General features: G+C 47.6%; 1 protein-coding gene across 4 annotated transcripts in view; it reads left to right on the forward strand.

Annotated features, from left to right (window-relative positions):
- LUZP1 (leucine zipper protein 1) overlaps window positions 1-20,109 on the forward strand; it is a 33,497-nt gene that overhangs the window by 8,267 nt on the left and 5,121 nt on the right. For all 4 annotated transcript variants that reach the window (XM_074555725.1, XM_074555727.1, XM_074555728.1 and 1 more), the window contains exons 2-3: window positions 12,433-15,723; window positions 18,997-19,158. In XM_074555725.1, the coding sequence (XP_074411826.1) occupies window positions 12,541-15,723; window positions 18,997-19,158 (3,345 nt within the window). In that variant the 5' untranslated portion in view covers window positions 12,433-12,540. The remainder of the gene's footprint in view (window positions 1-12,432; window positions 15,724-18,996; window positions 19,159-20,109) is intronic.

A 20,109-nucleotide genomic window follows, 5' to 3' on the forward strand; every position in this document is an offset into this window, starting at 1 on the left:
TGAGCTGATGCTGGGTATTGCCCCATTCCAGGTGCAGAAAGTGGCAGCATGGGAAATTCTGACTGAACATAAAGGAAAATAATTTTCTCCCTGAGATTGTTCTGACAGGAAACAGGGCCTGAAAGATTGGGGCATTTCTGACCCTGGAGATTTTCACAACTTAATGCAGTCCTGAGCAACCTGCTCAGCTTTGGACACTAACCTTGTTTGAAATCAGAGCTGGACTGAGATTAGCTTCCTCCCCTTACTCTAAGATGAGAGAGAAAATGTGAATTTCCTGCTCTTTCCCTCCTCTGTAGAAAGGAGCAGCATGGGGTGGGGGAAGCAGTGAGGTCCTGTCTCAGTACAGCCACACCAGTGCTTCCTTCCTGTGAAACATCCTTCCTTCCTTCAGCCCAGGGAGTACAAGGGGAAAAAAACACGTAAATAACAATGCAAGTGAGCACGGTGTCCTGGAGGGGATCCTCTGCTGCCATTTTTGCTTCATGCTCTATTTCTCACTCTCCACTTCTTAAACGTGCTGCAAGAAAAGCATATGCCCTCTTGGCTCTGATCTTCATTTAGGATAGGATTTACATAAATTAATGCTTGGCATTAAGCCTGCAGATTTTGTCATTAGCATCTTGTGTAATGCTTGCAGGAGTACCTGTGCTCCAGGAGCAGTAGAATTTGTCTGTTTGTCCAGTAGTCAACAACCTTGGATAGCCAGTGGGCTTAAAAGCAAATGCAGGCTGCCCTGTAGAACTGCCTTAATACAAGGTAATTCAAGATTGTTGATTTTCTAGCAGCATGAAATGGAGAATTTGGAACAAAGTTTTCCCATAGTAGTCATGAGTGGAGTGACATCTTTAACCCTTTCATGTCCTATTGACAAGGAAGAGCTTTGAAGTTGGTGATGTTATTCACCCTTTCTGTGGAAGAAGTGTGGCTCAGGACCTTCCTGATGGAAATCCTGTGCCACACTTCTGACCCCAAACAGCTTCTTAGCTGCCTGCTGAAGGAGGCACCTGGGTGCTGGGATGGTCTCTGGGGTGTTACAGCTGTTGTGCTGTTTCAGTGCCCTCCCTGGTCAAAGGAGACACTTTTCCCCAAGCAAATGGGGAATTACTCTGGCCCATTCTTGGAAAGAAGAAGCAAAGGCCAGCTATCTCTCTGCTATCTCTTTCTGCATTAAGGAGCATCCCAACAATGACTGCTGAATGCCCCAGCCAGTTCCCAGACCTTGGACTCTGGCTTATGGAGAACATCAGGTGCCCTTGCAGCTCTTCCCAGAGCAGTGAGTGGTGCAGGGTGTGTGGCTGCTCTCTGCCTGCCAGGGCAATGAGGTGCCCTCACTTTTATGTCCTGTTTGCCCTGGCACAATGCTGTGTGTCTGTGTGTGAAATGCCTGTTGTCATTTTGAGAGGCTCAGCCTGCAAGTGAATGTATTCCATCCATAAATCCATCAAGGCTTTCAGCTGGGCAGTTTTCAGTGGCAGAGTTGCCCAGTGCCATAACACCATCTTGGCAGCTTGTCTTGGAGTCTCCCCATTGTCCATGGAGGGTTAATTTTGAGGTTAAGTCCCCACAGCTACAAGCATGCTCTCACAAAGGCAGCATGTTCCTGTTTGTAAATGTTATTTTATTTACTTTTTTGCCACCTGAGGGTATTTTCAGCAATAAATTGAACACAAAGACAACTGTTAGGATCTTCTGTCCTCATTGAGCAAATCCTATTTAAGAGTGATTTATAAGACATTTTTAAGTTCCTGAATACTTCCTTTCATTTGACTTCACACTCGCCAGTGAACAAAAAAGCTGCAGGTTGGGAGCTGAGAGAGGAAAGAAAAGCTGCTTGTTATATTAGTATTTGTGGTACAGCAAACACTAACAGGGACAGAGTTACCAACTGTTTGTATTGGGCGGCCTTGGAGGATGTGGAGATTACTCAGGGTGTGTGATTGCCCCGCCAGCCCTCACTTTCCTGTGCAGGTGCTTGTGAGACGCTGTGCCCGTGGTCCACCCAGTTCATGTGACTGGGGAGGAACCAGCCAGGCCTTGGCTGCCCTGCCTGTGAGTCAGAGCCTGCTCTGCTCTGCTCTGCTCTGCTCTGCTCTGCGTGGGTCCCTGGGGATGGAAGGTGCCCTGGCTTGCCTGCCTGCTGCTCCTGCAGGGTGGCCAAGCACCCTGGGCTGGTGATGGTGACAGCACCCGGTGTCTTGCTCCAGAGCATGTGGATTTCATGAATTGCAGCCAAAAGGTTTGCCTCAGGCTGGAAGTGATGCTGCTGCTGTAACCCGAGCTGGGCAGCCTTGATGCCAGAGGCATTTCTAATGGCTGCCAGCTTCCTCCTGGGCTTTTCATGACAGCACCATTAGCCCTGCTGTTCTCCAGGCTGCTGAATGGGGAACAGCCTCTCCTACATCTCTACATCCTACATCCTGATGCCTAAATGTGAGAAGAAGAGGAGAACTCCCAGAACACGGCTCAAGAGGCACCACATTGAAAGACTGACCTTCCCCATTGCCCTCAACGCAGTGATCCAGCTGTTGGGGTTTTACTGCCATAAACAATGCCAGTCTTAAAACATCATTATTGGTGGACAATGTTTGTCCAAAAGCTGCAGAGTGGCACAGCTGCAGTGAGCTCCAGCATGTGCCACTCTGACACACAGCCTCTCACTGGGAGTTCACAGCTCAAGTGTAACCCCTGGTTTGCTCCAGGAGCAGCAGCAGTGCACCTGAACCTGGATCAGATTCCTTGGCCTCCTCAGGGGCCCTTCCACGACTCTGAATTGCTGCTAATTGCAGACTTTGTTCAGCCCTTTGCATTTTGGCTGCAAACACAGGGCAGCCAGGCTCTGAGCTGCCTGCAGAGGTGCTGCTGTCCATCTATCCCAGGGCAGGGTCCTGAAAACCTGCCAGCAGTTTAATCTGCATCTGCACTAAGCAGAGCAAGATGTGGATTTGGATGTGTTAGCCAGGCCAGGGCAAGCTTCTCACAGCCAAATCAAGGGAACAGCAGCCTGCCCTGAAGAGGGATCCCCTCAGCAAGAGCAGCTCTGCAGAGACTTGGGGTAAAACTTCTGCTGATTTGGGAGATTTCTGGTGATCATGTTTCTTTCTATCTGTTCTGTTCAATGGGTGGATAGCAATACTAATGATATATAAAGTTGACCTACAAGACAGAAGTTAAAATTGGGTTTATTCTTGAATATTGAATTTTATCAGAGTAATTAGTCTTAGATGTCTGCTTAGAATTTTTGAGTTATAGGCCTGTTAGTAAAGATTAATGGAAAATTAAATTTTTGACACTTGCTGAAATATGAATGATCATTTTTATTTCAGGTCCCATTTTATTTCCTTGTGCTGCCATGCCAGCAGTCTGAGGGTCTGTGGACAAAATCCTGGGTGCCCAGAGCAGGAGGAAGTGCAGGGCAAGGTGTGCAGAGAGGACAGGGCACCCTTGTGAAATGGAGTTAAAGGTGACAGTCTGAGCTGTTCCCAAAAGATCTTCCCTGCTAAGGAGTGGGGACAGTCCTGACCACATCAGTGCTGCCTTGTGTTTGCCCAGTTCTTGGCATGGCTTGGCCTGGATCTTCCCAGACAAGGTCAGTCATGTTTGGAGGCAGAGCAGGTTTAAAAGGGCAGGGTTGGCACCAAGGACAGACCTAAGCCAGGTTTATGTTCTGGTCCAGGTGAACCTTAATGCTCTTGTTTTCTGATGACAGTGCAGTCTCCAGGAGCCCATTCATCCACCTGGCCTGACACACTGGGATCAGCTGGGTGATTATCTAACAGTGCTGCAGACTTTATCTGTGGGGAATGCATGAATGTTTTTGTATTGAATGCACAGCTCTAGCAGATTACATTTTGGCTACACAGGTACCACACACAGGCTGGGTGCCTGCCTGGCCTTTCATTTTTGTCCAAGGCAGAAAATTGATGGACTGGGAGCTGCAGCAGTCCAGTAGCTATGGCAGCTCCTCAGGCTGTTCCTGTGGCAGCTGTAAGAGAGCTGAAAAACTTTTCTTTTAGCACTTACAAACTTAATTGAATGAGTTCTTCCAGGGAGAAAGTCACAGGAGTAGCCAGTTGTCTGTGTTATAGAGTTCATGAGCTTGTTTTTTTGTGAGGACCTTTGGTTGATCCCAGTTTTCTGCAGGGTTTGTAGGGATCTACATGGAAACCTCTGAGTGCCTGAGCTGATCTTTTAGCCAGAAAAACTCACAGCAATCAAAGGAGTGTTCCTGCAAAGCTGACTCAGATGTCCTTCTACTCTGTTAGGGGAATGGAATGTGCCCTGTATCAGACAGGATGCAGAGAAACAAACAACACTCCATAAATTTAATGCCAGCAGGGCTATGTTTGTAGCCATGTGCCTCTTGGGTATAGTGTTAGGAAGAATGTGAAGGTTAGAGCTGCCTATGCCTAATCAGCAGAATGATTCAAAGATGGCTATGAATACTTGAAGTTAATCTTATTAAGTGTATTGTAGCAGGCAGGCCTTTCCCAGCTCTGTAGGTGCTGCTGGATGAAGGACTGTGTGTGATTTTGGGTGTGTAGCCACTTTGCAGTGTGGCACTTGTCAGATGTGCAGTGTCAGCCCTGTTTCACCTGGCCAAGTGTTTGTGACAGGACAATAAAGGAGCTCAAGAAGATAATAAGAGCTCTGGTGGATGAGAACAATGCTGCAAATGGACACCTGGGAAGGAGGGAGAGCAGAGGGGAAATGTTCAACCATGCAGATCAAAGGATTCTTCCAACCTGCAAGTTTTCTCTCAAGTTTTCTCGCTGAACTAGGAGTGGGTCTCTGTAGGAATGACCTTGAGGGGTTTTTCTCCCATGAATGTTTCTAATTGCTGCTTTATGAACCCATGAGGACTTCCAGCTTCCATAACATTGTGCAGCAAGAAATTCCCTCATGAACCACTACATGCAAGCAGAAGTAGGGCACTGAACAGGGTGAGCCCAACCAGAGACAAGCAGAAGGCACCAGGATGGGACAAGGGAGTGAAAACAGCAGCAGGAGCTGGGGTTGATGGTACTGACCCAATTTTCAGCACAAGCATTCCACAGGAGGGTGGAGCATTGTGCTTGAAAGGTAAAATTTATAAAGGCCAGATGAAGAGGGTAAAAGAGCAAGTTCAAGAGTCAAGTGACAATGTGGAAGAGAAGTCTGAGAAGAGCTTTTACTCTGTGCTAAATATCTGGGAATAATGGAAGTTTGAGAAGCACAAAAGCTGCAGTGATGCAGGAGAGAAGAAAAGGAACAGAGGAGAAGGCACTGGAGGTGCAGCTGAGGTTTCTGTCTCTTCAGCATCCTGACTGTACCCATAGCCCAAACCAGCTGCTGGGGAGGAACATAGAAATAATGAATGTGTGTTTCCCTATTGTCTGAGTCACAGAACTTTGGGTTCTTCACATTCAATAACCTTTGGCATATAATTTTACTCATTTTTCTAGCAATTTTCTGGATCTTGCTTGCTCTGAATCTTTTCAGTGAATCTGGGCCATTCAGCCAGCCCATGGGTGGCTCAGTTACCTCCATGCTAGCACATATTTTGGGGCTGAAGTGATGGTGAGAGCCATCCCTGAAGTCCCTTCAGAGCTGAGCTGATGGAGATGGGAGGGAGGGATGGAGGGTGAAGGAGGTGGGAGGTTTCTGTGTCCAGCAATGATTACAAAAGCACCACTGAGCTGGGGCTGCCTTTCCCATGCCATCTGCAGGATGCTGCCAAGTTTGTGACTCGCTCAAGAGATGCCTGCATAGTGTTTGTGAAATCAAATGTGACAGTCAAATCTGCTTCTGAGGACAGCACAAGTGGCAGCATGGGGAGAAATAAAACATCTTTCTCAGCTTTGATTCCAGTGCAGGATGGCACATGGGAGCAGCACTCTGAGGGGCTGTGGGAGTATCAATCCATTGCTGAGCAAGAGCTCCAGAGCATGGGAAACATCTTCCTTGCCTTGGAGCTCCCAGGGCAAGGGTGCCACTAGCAGCCCTCTTGTGAAATTCTGTATTGCTGAAAGGAAGGTGCTGCAGCTGCTCAGCAAATGCTCAGACCTGCTTTGAGTGAGCATCAAGCAGTGATTTCAAGGGGGAGCTGGAGGAGAGTGGTTTTGGAGAGGAAAGCAAAATCTCTGCTGTGCCTGGTAAAACACAACTGCTCAAACCCCAGTGCTGCTCAAAGCATCTGCTGTGAGCAGCCCTGGGTGGTTTTATGCTCTGCTGCTTTTTTTGGTCCTGCCAGCTCCATATAGGGAAATTTATTTTATTTTGCAAGAGGAAGAGCAGTGCTGAGGAGTTCACTCGACGTAGGGTCAGTGTGACTCAGTGATGTGCCAGATCCTCTCTGGCATCTGCAGAGCCTGCTGCAGTGCCTCACATTGCTGTGGATGCTATTTGGTGTCAGAATTTGAGTTTCCATGAAGATTGTGGTCACTGTGGTTATTTTTGACTGCTGTCTCATCATTTCACATCTCTAGTCTCACATTGTATTGGTCAATAGTCAATCCACTTCCAGATTGCTGAGCTTTTTTCTGACTTTTAGAATTTCCTCTCCCATTAGATGCAGCTATTTCTGGGACAATTCATCCCTCAAAATATGTGCATCCCCAAAAATCACTTTGTGTTCAGTGGGGCCAGGGAGCCCCTGTCCCTTCCCATGTAAGCAAATCCACAATCTGCCCCCTCAGCTGTCCCAGGTTGTTGGATGCCTGCAGGTGGCATGCAGGGTTGATGTCACATAGGGCACTTTGGCTCTTGTTTTATATCCTTTTTCTTTTCTTGAGTGTTTTTCTCTTGTTCTCATGACTATGTGTCATTGTGTCAAGACAAAACCCAGGTGCTGGGAAGAACTTGCAAAAGGCAAAATCCTATTAAGAAAAACTTTCCTTCCTTGTTTTTTAACTGATTGAAGGTTCTGGCTGCAGTATTGCCATTTGCTGCATTTTGTGACACCTGTGTCCCTTTTCTGGATAGATGGTAGAGAAATTTTACTTTGCAAATGAAGGATGACATGCTGGACTCCTCCCAGCCCATTCACCCTGGGGCAGGGAAGAGAAGTCCCAGTGATGCTCTCCCCACGTTGAGCTGTGGTACAAGCATGATTCATCAGCAGCATTTCTGTTTGGGAGCATGACATGTTCACACTCCCTCCCACACGTGTGCAACACCAGAAATGTTTTAATTAAACCTGCAGGTCTGTGTGCACATGGGGCAGAATCCAGCCAGCACATCTAAACTATACCTGAGGAGGAAAAGTTTGAATTAGAACAGTTTCATCAGCTTCTCCCTGACCTGCTTGGCCACTGGGGACTGCCCAGAGGAATTCCCTTGCTGCCCCAGGTTTTGCTGATGTGCACCCACAGAGCTGCCCTCGTGCCTGAAGTGACTCTCAGCCACCTGATGTAGTTTGAATTCATAGTCTGAGATATTGCCTGAGGTTCCATTTCCCCAGATGTGTCCAAACACTCCTAGCATTGTGCTCAATGCAAAAATACAGTTTGCAGGGGTATTCTGAATAATAGTTTAGCAGAAAATAGAACAGGGGGGATTAAAGTTCACCTCAGCATTTAGGGGAGTGGAGGGAGTAGTAGCAGGTATGTGCTACACCCATAAGAACATGGACAGGACAATAGCCCTGCTCTGCTCCTCACCTTACTCTGGGCCACCTGGCAGCCAAGGAATGCAAACCTCAGCCTGTGGCTTTCACAGCACACAGCATCCCAAGGACTCAAACTTCAATGAGGCAAATTGCTTTTCTACTCTCTGATTATAGCTGTGCTTGCATCTATTGATTTTCTATTGCCTTTGATGAGTGCTGCTCTCAGAGGCTATGGGAAACCCTGGCAACTGCAAGAACAGACAAATAAATTAGTAAAAAGAGATTGGAGACTAAGGCATTAATAATTCTCATTCACCTGTAGGATTGGGCAAAGCCACATGTGTCATATATGGGGGCTGTGACACCCCAGCAGGGCCATCCCTGGCACCTCAGGCTCACCCAAACACACTGATATTGCAATATCAGTATAAAAGTGCAAGCAAAAAGATTAAAAACCCCCAAAGATTAAATGCAAAATGTGCTTGTGAGCGATGTCAGTGTCTCTCAGTGCCTGACAGGCATGTGTGGCAGCTGCTGGTTTCTATCTTGGCCTAACAGGAGTCTGCTCCAACAGTTATTTTCCCAGATGAGTGTTTTGGGGACATGCTGAAATCAGGAGCAGTGGGTGCCTGTGGGATTCATCCCAACAAACCAGAGCAAGGATGTGTAGGGTGAGATGATTCTTCCATCTGGAGAGGAGCAGCACTGTGGGCATAGAGAGCTCTGGCAGAGATGATGTGAGCAGGTCTCAGGTAGCAGCCATTTAATTGTTGTTCCTGAAATAGATGATTCTTATCTCCTAATTCATGCAGTGTTTAGCTAACACAAATGTTTCTAGCTGGAGGTTTTTCCCTCTGTTCACAGCTGTGAAGTGACTGTATGTGTTTTGTGCAGGCAACATAAAGTTATTCCAAGGGAAGTTAAGTCCAACAATTCTGCTATAGAAACATTTTCATAAATAGTAGGTAATAAGCAAAAGTGAGTGTGCAGGAAAAAAAATTAAGACTATTAAGGGTAATTGAGAATTTTAACTCCAGTAAATGTCTTGAACACTGAATTCTCACAGCTGTATAGCCAAAACCATGCAGAGTCAGAAGAGCCCTCAAAGGGCTGAAAAGGCTGCCTTAGTCTGTGGGAGCAGGCCATTGATAATGCTAAATATGAGTGTAGTTAGGAGATGAGCACACTTGTTGAGGAAGATCAGACAACCCAATGATAAACCTGTGGGGAAAGCAGGATCAGAATGAGTCATTTAAACAGTGAATCCTGGTAAATCACTGCAGTGTTTGGTGTTACAGTGCTGCTTTCAATTGGTTAAAATGTGTGAAGCTGGGGTTTGACTCCATGTGCTCTAATAAAGAACATTTTAGATCAGACAAAATGGTTTTTCTTCTTTTTTCTGTAGATAGTTACTGGCCACATATTTTGCCTTGGTGTTTTATTTGAGTACCAGGTATTTGGAGGCTCCCCAGGCTTCCTGTGTGTCTCATTTGAAAAATGTTCTTTCAGAACTCAAATGCAAAGGGATGCTGTTGTGCCTCTTGGCTTAAGGCAGGGCTGCCCTTGTTGTTGAGGCAAAAAATCAGATCAGTTTTAAAGAATCAAGGAGCACACCTGATTTGCTTTTCTGAGCTTTTCCAAAGCTTTCCTCAACTTTCAGTTCATGTTCTTGATGCCTGGCCCTGCAGAGAGCGTGGCATCATTGCTGGGGTACAGCTGCCATCCAGATCCCTGAGCCCCCTTTGCTGTCAGTGGGGGAAGAGTTCTCCTCCTGTGCAAGTCCTGTTCCCTGGCAAGGTCAGGTGAAGGCAGCTGAGCATCTTTTCCTCTTTTAATCTAGAAGACTTTAGAGCTGAGCAAAAGGAGATGCATCAGTCTTGGTGTTTCAATATACAGGCCAGTACCACATAGAAAATAACGGCATCCCTATTGCTGCAGGAGTATTTCTGTTCAGTGTTTCCTCTGGTACAGCCAGGAGGAGCTGTCCTGAGCTGCAGGAGCACATCAGCTGTGCTGTGACCATTCAGCTTTTCAGTGTGTCCAGGAATGCAACCTGCCAGTCTTTAATCTGATTTTATTGCTGACTCAGATGGTTCTGTTAAACTCAACTCCCCCTACTACATTTGCCACTGCCGCAGTTTACTTGCTGTTATGGAAGTTATCATCCTCTTTTCTTCCTGTGGGTTTTTTTGTTTTGGTTGGGGTTTTTGTTTGTTTACTTTTGGGTGGGGTTTTTTGTTGTTATTGCGGTTTTTTGTTTGTGTGTGGATTTTCAATTGTTTGGGGTGGGGTTTTTTTTGTTTGATTGGTTTTTGGGGCCTTGTTGGTTTGAGTATTTGATGGGATTTAGTTCCAAAATTTGTAAGATAGAGGTAGGCTGAAAACTGCTCACTTTTCCAAAAGAGAAAAATATGAAGTCCATACATCCATATCAGATTGTTCGGTGCATTTACAACCCTTATCAGATTTATTTAACATCTCCTGTTTAAATATCCACCAACAATATTAATTAGCATTAGTAACAGTCCCAGTGTTTGAATACTGTACAATTTGCTCTAATTCTTTAATATCATTGACAGACTGGAGAAGAGCAATCACAAACAGCCAGAGTAGTTTAGGTAAGTCCTCTTGAGTTCTGTGGTCCAAGCCCTAACTCAAGTAATGACTTCAAAACATTCAGAGATACAAATACCTATATATCTGTGTATCTATGTGTACCTAAGATAATATTTTATATTGGCCAATTCCCCTCAATCTTATACATGTGCACTCTGTTTGTAATAATAATTTGGTCTGGTTCTGTCTCCCAGCACTGAGGTTGCTTCTGGCTATGTCAGAATGTTAAAGGGCCTCCAGGTAGGAGATTTGTTGTAGATCCTTTTGTTTGTAGCTCTTGTTGTTTGTAGGTGTTGCTTTACATCTCCTTCTCCTTATTAAACGAATTAGATTGAGCCTCTTTGCTCTCTGGCAGTAAATCATGTCAGCTGGGGAGGTTCTGGGATGTTCCAGAGCCAGCCCTGAGCCCCTCTGTGATGTCCCCCAGCCTGTGTGGAGCCCGTGGCAGTGTTAGAGCAGCGCCACAGCCCCCAGGCCTGTGCATTTCTGCCTGCCTGCTGCTCTCACTGCAGCCCAGCTGCTGCTGGGTTAACCATTAACTCCCAGCTCCTGGCCTGGCAGGGACAAGCTTTTGTTTTCAGACTCTGTGGCCTTTCCTGTGCTGGTCCAGTGCCATTCCTGGGGTTCTGCTGGGGCTGGACAGCCTTTCCTGCCTGCAGGCAGCTGCAGTGGCCTCAGCAGTGTGGGGACAGCTTGGGGGAAGGAGCAGGACACGGCCATGGTGGTGAGGGAGGGGACAGGCACGTGGCCAGGCTGTGCTCAGGACACCAGGGTTCCTCTCCTGGTGCTGTTTGCAGTGCTCCTTCAGGGGCTGAAGAGCTGAACCGTGTGGGATTGACCACAAACCCCCAGATGGTCCCACAGGTGCCCAGTGGGTCCCCATGGTGGGGCAGCCTGGGCCCCCTGCCCGCCTGGAGATGGATCCCCCCAGCCCAGGCTGTGTGTCAGGGCGCTGCTGCCTCCCTTGCTGGCACTGCTCACATCCTGCTCATCACACTGTGCCCTAGGAAACTCCTGCGTGTTTCCTCTGCACAGAGCTCCACAGAAATTGTGGAGGTCAAGTTCTGGTGCAAGACAGATTTCCTGAGCAAGGCTGAGATCAGAGCTGCAGTCATCCTGCCTCCACTCAGGTTTGCAGCAGCCCTCCCGTGCCTCAGGCCCCTCAGGCCAGTGCTAATGCTGAGTGCCACAGGGGACTTCAGATCCTCCCAGGGGCCCTTTCCTGCTGCTCCCTCAAAGCACAGAGGGGTTTTTTACAAACCACCCTGCCAGCTCTGAGCTGAGCTGGAATAGTTCACACTGAGTGTGTCCGTGTGCTGATGAGTCCTAATGGCTGCTCGTGTCAGCAGCAGCAAGGAGAGGGATAAGCAACTGCTCATCTCCTGGGTGGGTGAGTGGGTGGCAGCTGGGGGCAACAGCAGCTTTGGAAAAGGGAGGGAGAAACTTGAAACTCCTCTGGTAGAGTGTCCTTGGGATGTGAAATCTTCACTACAACCCAGGTGAAGATTTCTGCTGAGCAGCCTGAGATGCTGGAGAAATACTGGCAGTGTCAAATGGCAGCAGCTCCCAGTGCCCTCCATCTGCCAGCCAGCATGGGGGGCTGCCCCATCCTCAGTTATGGCTGGGGTTTGCCTTTTGCTGATTCTGTTCATGGCTCCTGAACCTTCATCACCAGGGTGTCTTCAGGAGAGAGGTGCAGGGCTGGAAAGAGAGGTGTCTGCTGCATGTACAGGGGCCTGAATCCTGCATGAGTGTGACCCTCTGCACCCCAGTGTGACCCTCTCCAGCCTGTGATCTCACAGGGAGCAGCTGCCCAGGCTGGGGAGCCCTGGCTGAGGCTCCATGGTGGTGCACAAACCACCTGGGCAGAGCAGCATCGAGGACCCTTCCTGCCCTTAGCCGTGGGGAACAGGCTGGTTTTGGTCACAAAGTAACAAAACCCAACTTCAAACCCCAACAAACCCCAACTTCACACATTTTAACCAACTCAAAGCAGTAATCTGATATCAAACACTGCAGAGTTTTACTAGGATTCACTATTTAAATGACTCATAGTCACAAAGTAAATGGACTGTGGCTCTTCTCTGCAATTTCATTTCACATAATGTAGCACTCAGAAATGTGTTTAATTAAAAAGTTATTTATATAAACATTGATAGCCTAACTTAACTGTGAATATATTTATATTCTGAGCTCTTATATTGATTTGGAGCATTTTTTTCTTTCAGGGTGAGATTGCCTCCACTCAAAGGAACAACAACATACTGGAGATACACAAGGTGTATACCATTCACCCAGACTAAGAAAAGCTTTGTTCTGAAAGGAACAAAAGAATCATGGCAGAATGTACAGGTTACAAGGAAACCTCAAACCGACACCTCCGTTTCAAACTGCAGAGCCTCAGTCGCCGCCTTGATGAGCTGGAGGAAGCAACAAAAAATCTGCAGAAAGCAGAGGATGAACTGCTGGACCTCCAGGACAAAGTTATCCAGGCAGAAGGCAGCAACTCCAGCATGCTGGCTGACATTGAAGCCCTGAGGAAAAGAGTGCTGAAGATTGAAGGCAAGGATGAAGAAATCAGGAAGGCTGAAGAGCTTTGCAGATTAATGAAAGAAAAGCTTGAAGAGGAGGAGAGCCTCACTCGAGATCTGAAGTCAGAAATTGAACTCCTTCAGAAGAGAATGGCAGAGCTGGAGAAGCTGGAGGAGGCTTTCAGCAGGAGCAAGAACGACTGCACCCAGCTGTGTCTTAGCCTCAATGAAGAGAAGAACTTGACCAAAAAGATATCTACAGAATTAGAAATACTTAGGGTGAAAGTGAAAGAACTGGAATCATCTGAGGACAGGCTGGATAAAACTGAGCAGACTTTAACAGCTGAGCTAGAAAAGCTGAAATCCTTAGCCCTGAGCTTCATCACAGAAAGAAAACATTTTAATGAAAGAGAAAAGCAAAATGAAAAAATAATCCAGGAGCTAACACAGAAATTAGAACAAAACAATAAACTAAATAGGGCAGATCAAACCAGAAATGCATCCAACTTGCTAGAAAGGTCATCCAACAATCTGCTGGACAGGAATGATATCAGAATTGAAGATGACTTGACTTCTGCACTGCCTTCTAAGGAGACCAGGAGGAAGGGAAGTGTGGATTACCTGAAACACGTAGAAAATGAAACCAGGAATAAATCAGAAAACCAAAAGAATAAAAACCAGGAAGACAACAAAGTGAAAGATCTCACCCAAGAAATTGAGAAACTTAAAATTCAGATCAAACATTTTGAATCTTTAGAAGAAGAACTGAAAAAAGTGAGAGCCAAAAATAATGATCTGCAAGACAGTTACTTGAGTGAGCAGAATAAGAACAAACTCTTAACAGGTCAGCTAGAAGAAATAAAAATGCAAATAAAGAAACAGAAAGAGCTGGAGAACGGAGAAGTTGAAAATGAAGATACAAGCTTTTCTAGCAGGGGAAAGCACGACAGACCTAAATACAGAGGTGTCCTGGCTGATTTGGCAGCTGCTAAGCACAGGCCAAGGGAGCTCTCACCACAGCAGCGCCGGGAAAGAGCGCGGAACAGAGACCTTGCCCTCAGCAATGACAGCTACAGCCACGCTGCTAAAAGGGTGCCCAGTCCAAGCCTGATGAACAGAAAAGCAGGGAAAGCTTCTGCTGCATCTGCCCTTTCAGACGCTGCTGCCACAGATACAAGGAGACTGGAAGAGAAATCTTTAGTTTCCACTCTTTCTTCCGGTCAGAAGGAAAGCTGCGTGGTGCAGAACGAGGGGAAGAGATCCAAAGAGCAGCCATCTGTCCTCAGCCGGTATCCTCCTGCTGCACAGGAGCAGAAGGCTTGGAAAGCACCTTCCAAAGCTGTTGGTGACACAGGCCTGAGATCCAAGGTGGAAAAGCCGTCTCAGGTGTTCCGTGGGAGCTGCCAGAACGGCGCTGACGCACGGGATGAAAAGCCGAGCAAAGGAGAATCAGCGGGTTCTTTGTCTGAGAGGCTGAAGACAAGTCAGGCTGAGGTCAGTGAGGGCTTGGGGGACCCACAGCTCACCAGGGGTACCCACAGCTCTGCCAATGGCACAGCCTCTGCTTACAGGTACCACGTGTCCTCCAGCGGGTCAGCCTCAGAGCCTGCTGCCTCCAAAGTGGAAGCAGCGAGCACTTTTGCCTCATCACACAGACAGCCCTCAGAGGGGAGGGCCAAAAGGGCAGTGATCTCCCAGGAAAGGGAAGCTGCAGACACATCACCTGAAAGGGGGAAGCTTTCGACGCTGACAAAGCGCTCCCATCGCTCCAGGAGTCAGGAGGACATTCTGCAGCTTCTCACAGGTCTTGATAAAGAAGGCACTGAGCAGTCTTCAAGTTCAGCAGCAGATCATGTAAATATGGGTTTAAAAACTGATTCTAAAACCATACAGAGTAACCAGGAAAAAGTTAATTCGGATGAAGAATCAGGGAGAGGCAAAAAACCAAACGCTCTGTCAGATTTTGAGACAAGAAAGAAAGTCAGTTCCAAGCAGTTCTCCAATTCTAGGGGAGTTTTTAGAGCATCCCTTTTTGAAAATGACAAAAAAACTGTGAATGATGAAGACTCTAGCAAGAGCATAAAACCATTAGATGCCAGCACTGGAGAATTGAAATCCAGAAGATCCTTCAGCCCTAGAGAAGCTCTGAGATCAAAAGCCATCATTAAACCTGCAATTGTTGAGAAGGATATGAAGGCAATCATGGGAGGGACTGTTTCAGAGGCAGAGTCAGAAAAACAGAAGTCTACTTTTAAAATGGTAACAAATAAAATGACAAGCAGCATCACAATCTTTCCTTCTGAGCCAACAGCTTCAAGGACCACTGCAGATACAGCAGCCAAGGAAAGGCATGTTTCCACCAGCAACATCAGAGTGGCTTCAAATGAGCCTTCACCACCAATAACAAACAATGTCCCTTCACCCTTTGAGGCATCAATAAATAGAAGTGCTCTGAAGTCATCTGAGGCAGACAGAAGTGGGGAGGCAGTGCTGAGGAGTAAAGCTGAAACAGTGGTCTCGAGAAGCAGCATTATGCTAAAGACCTCTGAACTGACAGAGAGGAGCAGTGCAGAGAATCAGCTCTCTTCCAGAGAGCCTGTGGAGACAATCAGCTGGAAGAGCCACGGCTCATCAGATGCAGGTTCATCCGAAACAAAGCACGTCACTGTCAGAAGTTCCTGGAGAGCAAGGCAAGGCCTGCATTCCCTGGAGGACTCTCAAACCAAAGTGGAGAAAAGTGCAACTTCCAGTGCCACAAACTTGTGTAGATCCTCAGTGGACCTTTTAGAAGGGGAAGGGAGTAGTTCAAAAGCAGACTTCATGGAGCAGCCTTCCTCAAGGACAAGTGCCACAGCTAATTCTTGGAGTGCCCCTGAGCTGGGCTCCCGAAGGACCAAAAGCAACTTGAGTGCCCCTGAGCTGGTGCCCCGCAGGAGCTGTGCCAGTGACCCTGCAGCAGCTGCTGCCTGGCAGCGCTCCACGCCCCCTGTGAGTACCCTGTCCTAGCACTCCTGCACTTGGTCAGCTTCTCCAGGCTGCCTGTTCCTTGTAGGCTGCATGATTTCAAATTTACAGCTTATTTCCTATCTTCAGCACTGTTCCATTTGATGAGGTTCTCCTGGTTACCTGTTCCCTGTAGCTTGCATGGTTTCAAATTTTGCAGCTTATTTCCTATCTTCAGCACTCTTGCACTTGGTGAGCTTCTCCAGGTTGGCTGTTCCCTGTAGGCTGCATGGTTTGAAATTTTACAGCTTATTTCCTATCTTGCACTTGGTGAGGTTTTCCTGGTTACCTGTTCCTTGTAGGCTGCATGATTTGAAATTTTACAGCTTATTTCCTATCTTCAGCACTGTTCCACTTGATGAGGTTCTCCAAGTTGCCTGTTCCTTGTAGGCTGCATGATTTCAAATTTACAGCTTATTTCTATCTTCAGCACTGTTCCACTTGATGAGGTTCTCCAGGTTGGCTGTTCCTTGTAGGCTGCATGGTTTCAAATTTTATTATTTCCCAAGTGCTGCCTCTCCCCGCTCCTGCTGCCTTCCTTCAGCAAATTCACAATTCACAGCGCCCACAACTTTCTCATGTGTGAATTACCAGATTTAGCCTTCTTGAAATGAGATCCATCTGCTTGGGGCTTGTAATGCCATATGAATAACCACATAGTAGCATCAGAGAAATATAGTCACAGCTTAAGTAGGACGTGGCATGCTTTTCAGAGTGACTTTATGGAGCATTTTAAATTTGGAGTAGCAATGAAAAAATGATGGGAATGAGCAGATTTGAGTGGGGTTGTGGTGAGGCAGAGTTGTAGCTCTAATGGCAGCTGTGGAGATGGATAGAGCTCCATGGTTTCCTCACATGAAACCTGGTCTGGAAATGCTTCCTGGGCATCTCCATAGCAGGTGGATGGTGGTTGGTAACACAAAGCTGCTCCCTCCTTGCTCTGTGTCAATGTTGCACCTGGAAAGGAGCAAGAGCCACAAGGAGAGCTGAGCTTTCCCTGTCCTCAGTGAGGGGAGTCCCTCAAAGCAGTGCCACGAGCTGCTCTGGTGGGATGTGCTTGCCACTGGGGCTGAGGCTCTGGAGATGTCACCTGAACTCGCTGGCAGCACTCACTGGTGCCCTTCTGGCCATTCAACCAGACTGGTTCTGCTGCAGCTCCTGCCTTGCTGTTCATTCAGCACCTCCTGAGCAGCTCCTGCTGTTGGCAGTGGGCAGGAGGAAACGAGCTGGGTAATCTGACAGGGCTGGTGGCAGAGGGGATGGGGTCATAACTGAATGACTTTGGCATTGACAAAGATGAACTGGTGGAGGTAGGCAAAGAATTTTACATTTTCAAATCTCTTCCACTTCTCTGGCTGTGAGAAGCACAGAATTTGCACTTGGCTTTGCAGAAAGTTTGTTAGCTGGTGTTAGAAAGTACAGGGTGGCCTTCCAGCTACATTTGGAAACAGAATACATTGTCTCCCTGGCCAGGGTGGGTCATACTCAATCTGTTCTGTTTATTCATGAATCCAAGCAGAGCTGATATAATTGAAGTTGTTCTTCTGCAAAACAGCAGTTTGTGTGCTTGGGAAATGAGAGATCCATCCCTTGGGTGTCCTTTATCCCAGGAGTTTCAATTCACTGTGTTCATTTACAACTGATTCCGTGTGTGCTTGGTTGCAGACCCCCAAGCAGTGGCACTCCAGGATTTCTTTTCAGTTTTCCTCCTGGCAGCCCACCCAGGGCTGAGTGCAGCTCTGCAGGTGCTCTCCTTGCTGTCAGATAAATTTGCCAGCTGTGCAGTTGAACTTCCCTGCAGCTGAGGTTCACCTGACACAGCAACCTGATCAAGCCAAGTGTATCCAGGATTAGCTGGATTCCAGCCTTTCTGTGCCAGGAGAGCAGCCATGGTTGGTTCACACAGAACTGAGCTCAGGATCTCTCTCTGTGTCAGACTTTGCAGTAAAATCACCCTTGGCACCACATAGTCCCAAATCTCTTGGTCATAGATTGTGTACTGTTAGTTTGTGAATTATGAGTATGAAGTTAACCTGAAAGACTGCAGATACTCAGTTGGACTAGATATAGCAAATTGTATGCAACTTGAAATGTTACATGTGCCCTTGGAAAAAAGCCCTTTGAGGGATATCTTCAGGCTTATAATATACCTCTTATCACAGCAGCTTGGATTTGTGTTTTTAAGTTAAAGATGGGGCTTTTTCTCTGGCAGAAGGGAGCACTGGGCTGTCCTATGGAGGTATCACTGTCACCTCTTCCCAGCTCCACTATCCACAGTCTGACATTGCCTTGAGAATCTTATGTGGGAAACATGAGATCTGTGCTGGTTTTGCCAAAATCTTCCTCTCTTCCATTGCAACCTTCCCTTTGTGTCCTGCTGATTCAGACAGATGTCTCCAGTGCAGCTCAGGAGTTCCTGACTCTGGAGCGCTGCTTTGGGAGCCCCGGGAGCAGAGCTGCTGCTGGTGAGTGGGTGCTGCCGCCTGGGGAGCAGCTCCCTCTGCTGCTGGCAGCCAGCCTGCTCCAGCTCCCTCCACACCTGAGGCACTGCAGGACCTGCAGCAGCCCCCGAGCTGGGGTTCGTGTTCCACAGAGTGCAGTCTGTACTCCCCTGGTGTGATGTTTGATGAAAGTTGGTGCAGATGTGCTGGAGGCAGGGAGCAGATGAGCAGCAGCAATGGCAGATGAATGCATGGTTTCTTCTGCCTCTGCCATTAATCACTGGAGCTGGGCTGTCTGCTGCATAAATTGGCAAAATTCTAAAGCAGCCTTGTCTTCAAGGGAAGCCATCATCACATCTCTGATGGTAGAAGGCTCCCAGGCAGTGTCCAGGGATGTTTTTCACCTTTCTCTCCCCTGCTTTGGGGACCAACGAGGGCATCTCTAATGGGTTGACCCTGGCTGGATGCCAGGCTCTGAGCAAAGCCCCTCTCTATCACTGCCCTCCATAACTGCACAGGAGAGAGAAAATAGAATGAATCTTTCCTTGGACCTCAGTAATTCTGTCAAAGGGATCTGTCCTGTTTTGTCACCATGCACTCATAACTTGGGTTAAAATTACTGGATGGTTCTGAGAAAAGATGTGTATGAAATAGCACATAAATGAGGCCATGGCAGAGCTGGCCTGGTGGTTTAAGTCTCTCCTTCCTAAAAGGACTCAAAGCACACCTTACACTGCAAACAGCACTTGAACCCCAGTGCTGTTCCAGATCCTTCACAGACCCTGGATCCCAACCCTTTTTATTTTCCTTTGCACAGGATGAGAGCAAGGATTTTGTGTCCAGTTCCAGAAGGAAGCAGTATGGCTCTTCTGAGTACCTCCTCCAGGCTGACACTCTGGGCAAAAGGACAGCCAGGGTGGAGCTGCAGGACCCTGAATCCAACTCCCCTGCACCACCAGGGCTTCAAGGAGAGGAGCAGGTATGTGAGGGAAGGCAGTTACAGGGCAAGAAACCAATACCTGAACTGATCTCCAAAAAGTCTCCACTCTTGTAGGAGAAACCAAGTCTGAAGTTAGCACTTGCCAGGGGTGGAGTGACTGCTGTATTTTGTGTTATAAATTTGTTTCAGCAAATTTTATGGCTAAGAATATTCTCTGATAACTAAGTGGCACTGCATCAAGTCATCCTCTGGTACATGAATCAATCAAGGATGGTAAAAAACATTTGGAGAGACAGAGGCAGAGTCCCTGCTTCAGCTGGCAGCTTTACTACTGGAGTGTTTGCTGCTGTGCCACCTAAAGGACTGTGCTGCTGTGGGATTTGGGATGGTTGCCAAGGGCATTGGCAATCTTGTGTGCAGAGCAGGGATGCCCAGGGCAGCTGGGGGCAGTCTGTGAGCTGTGGGTGTGTGTGTGAGCTGTGGGTTTGTGTGTGAGCTGTGGGTTTGTGTGTGAGCTGTGGGTTTGTGTGTGAGCTGTGGGTTTGTGTGTGAGCTGTGGGTCTGTGTGTGAGCTGTGGGTTTGTGTGTGAGCTGTGGGTCTGTGTGTGAGCTCTGGGTTTGTGTGTGAGCTCTGGGTTTGTGTGTGAGCTGTGGGTTTCTCTGTAGCTCTGGGTTTCTCTGTAGCTCTGGGTTTGTGAGCTCTGGGTTTCTGTGAGCTCTCTGTAGCTCTGGGTTTCTGTGAGCTCTGGGTTTCTCTGTAGCTCTGGGTTTGTGAGCTCTGGGTTTCTCTGTGAGCTCTGGGTTTCTCTGTAGCTCTGGGTTTGTGAGCTCTGGGTTTCTCTCTGAGCTCTGGGTTTCTCTGTAGCTCTGGGTTTGTGAGCTCTGGGTTTCTCTCTGAGCTCTGGGTTTCTCTGTAGCTCTGGGTTTGTGAGCTCTGGGTTTCTCTGTAGCTCTGGGTTTCTCTGTGAGCTCTGGGTTTCTCTGTTGCAG

The sequence above is a fragment of the Zonotrichia albicollis genome, chromosome 20 (genome assembly GCF_047830755.1).
Source record: "Zonotrichia albicollis isolate bZonAlb1 chromosome 20, bZonAlb1.hap1, whole genome shotgun sequence".
NCBI classification, from domain to species: Eukaryota; Metazoa; Chordata; class Aves; order Passeriformes; family Passerellidae; genus Zonotrichia; species Zonotrichia albicollis.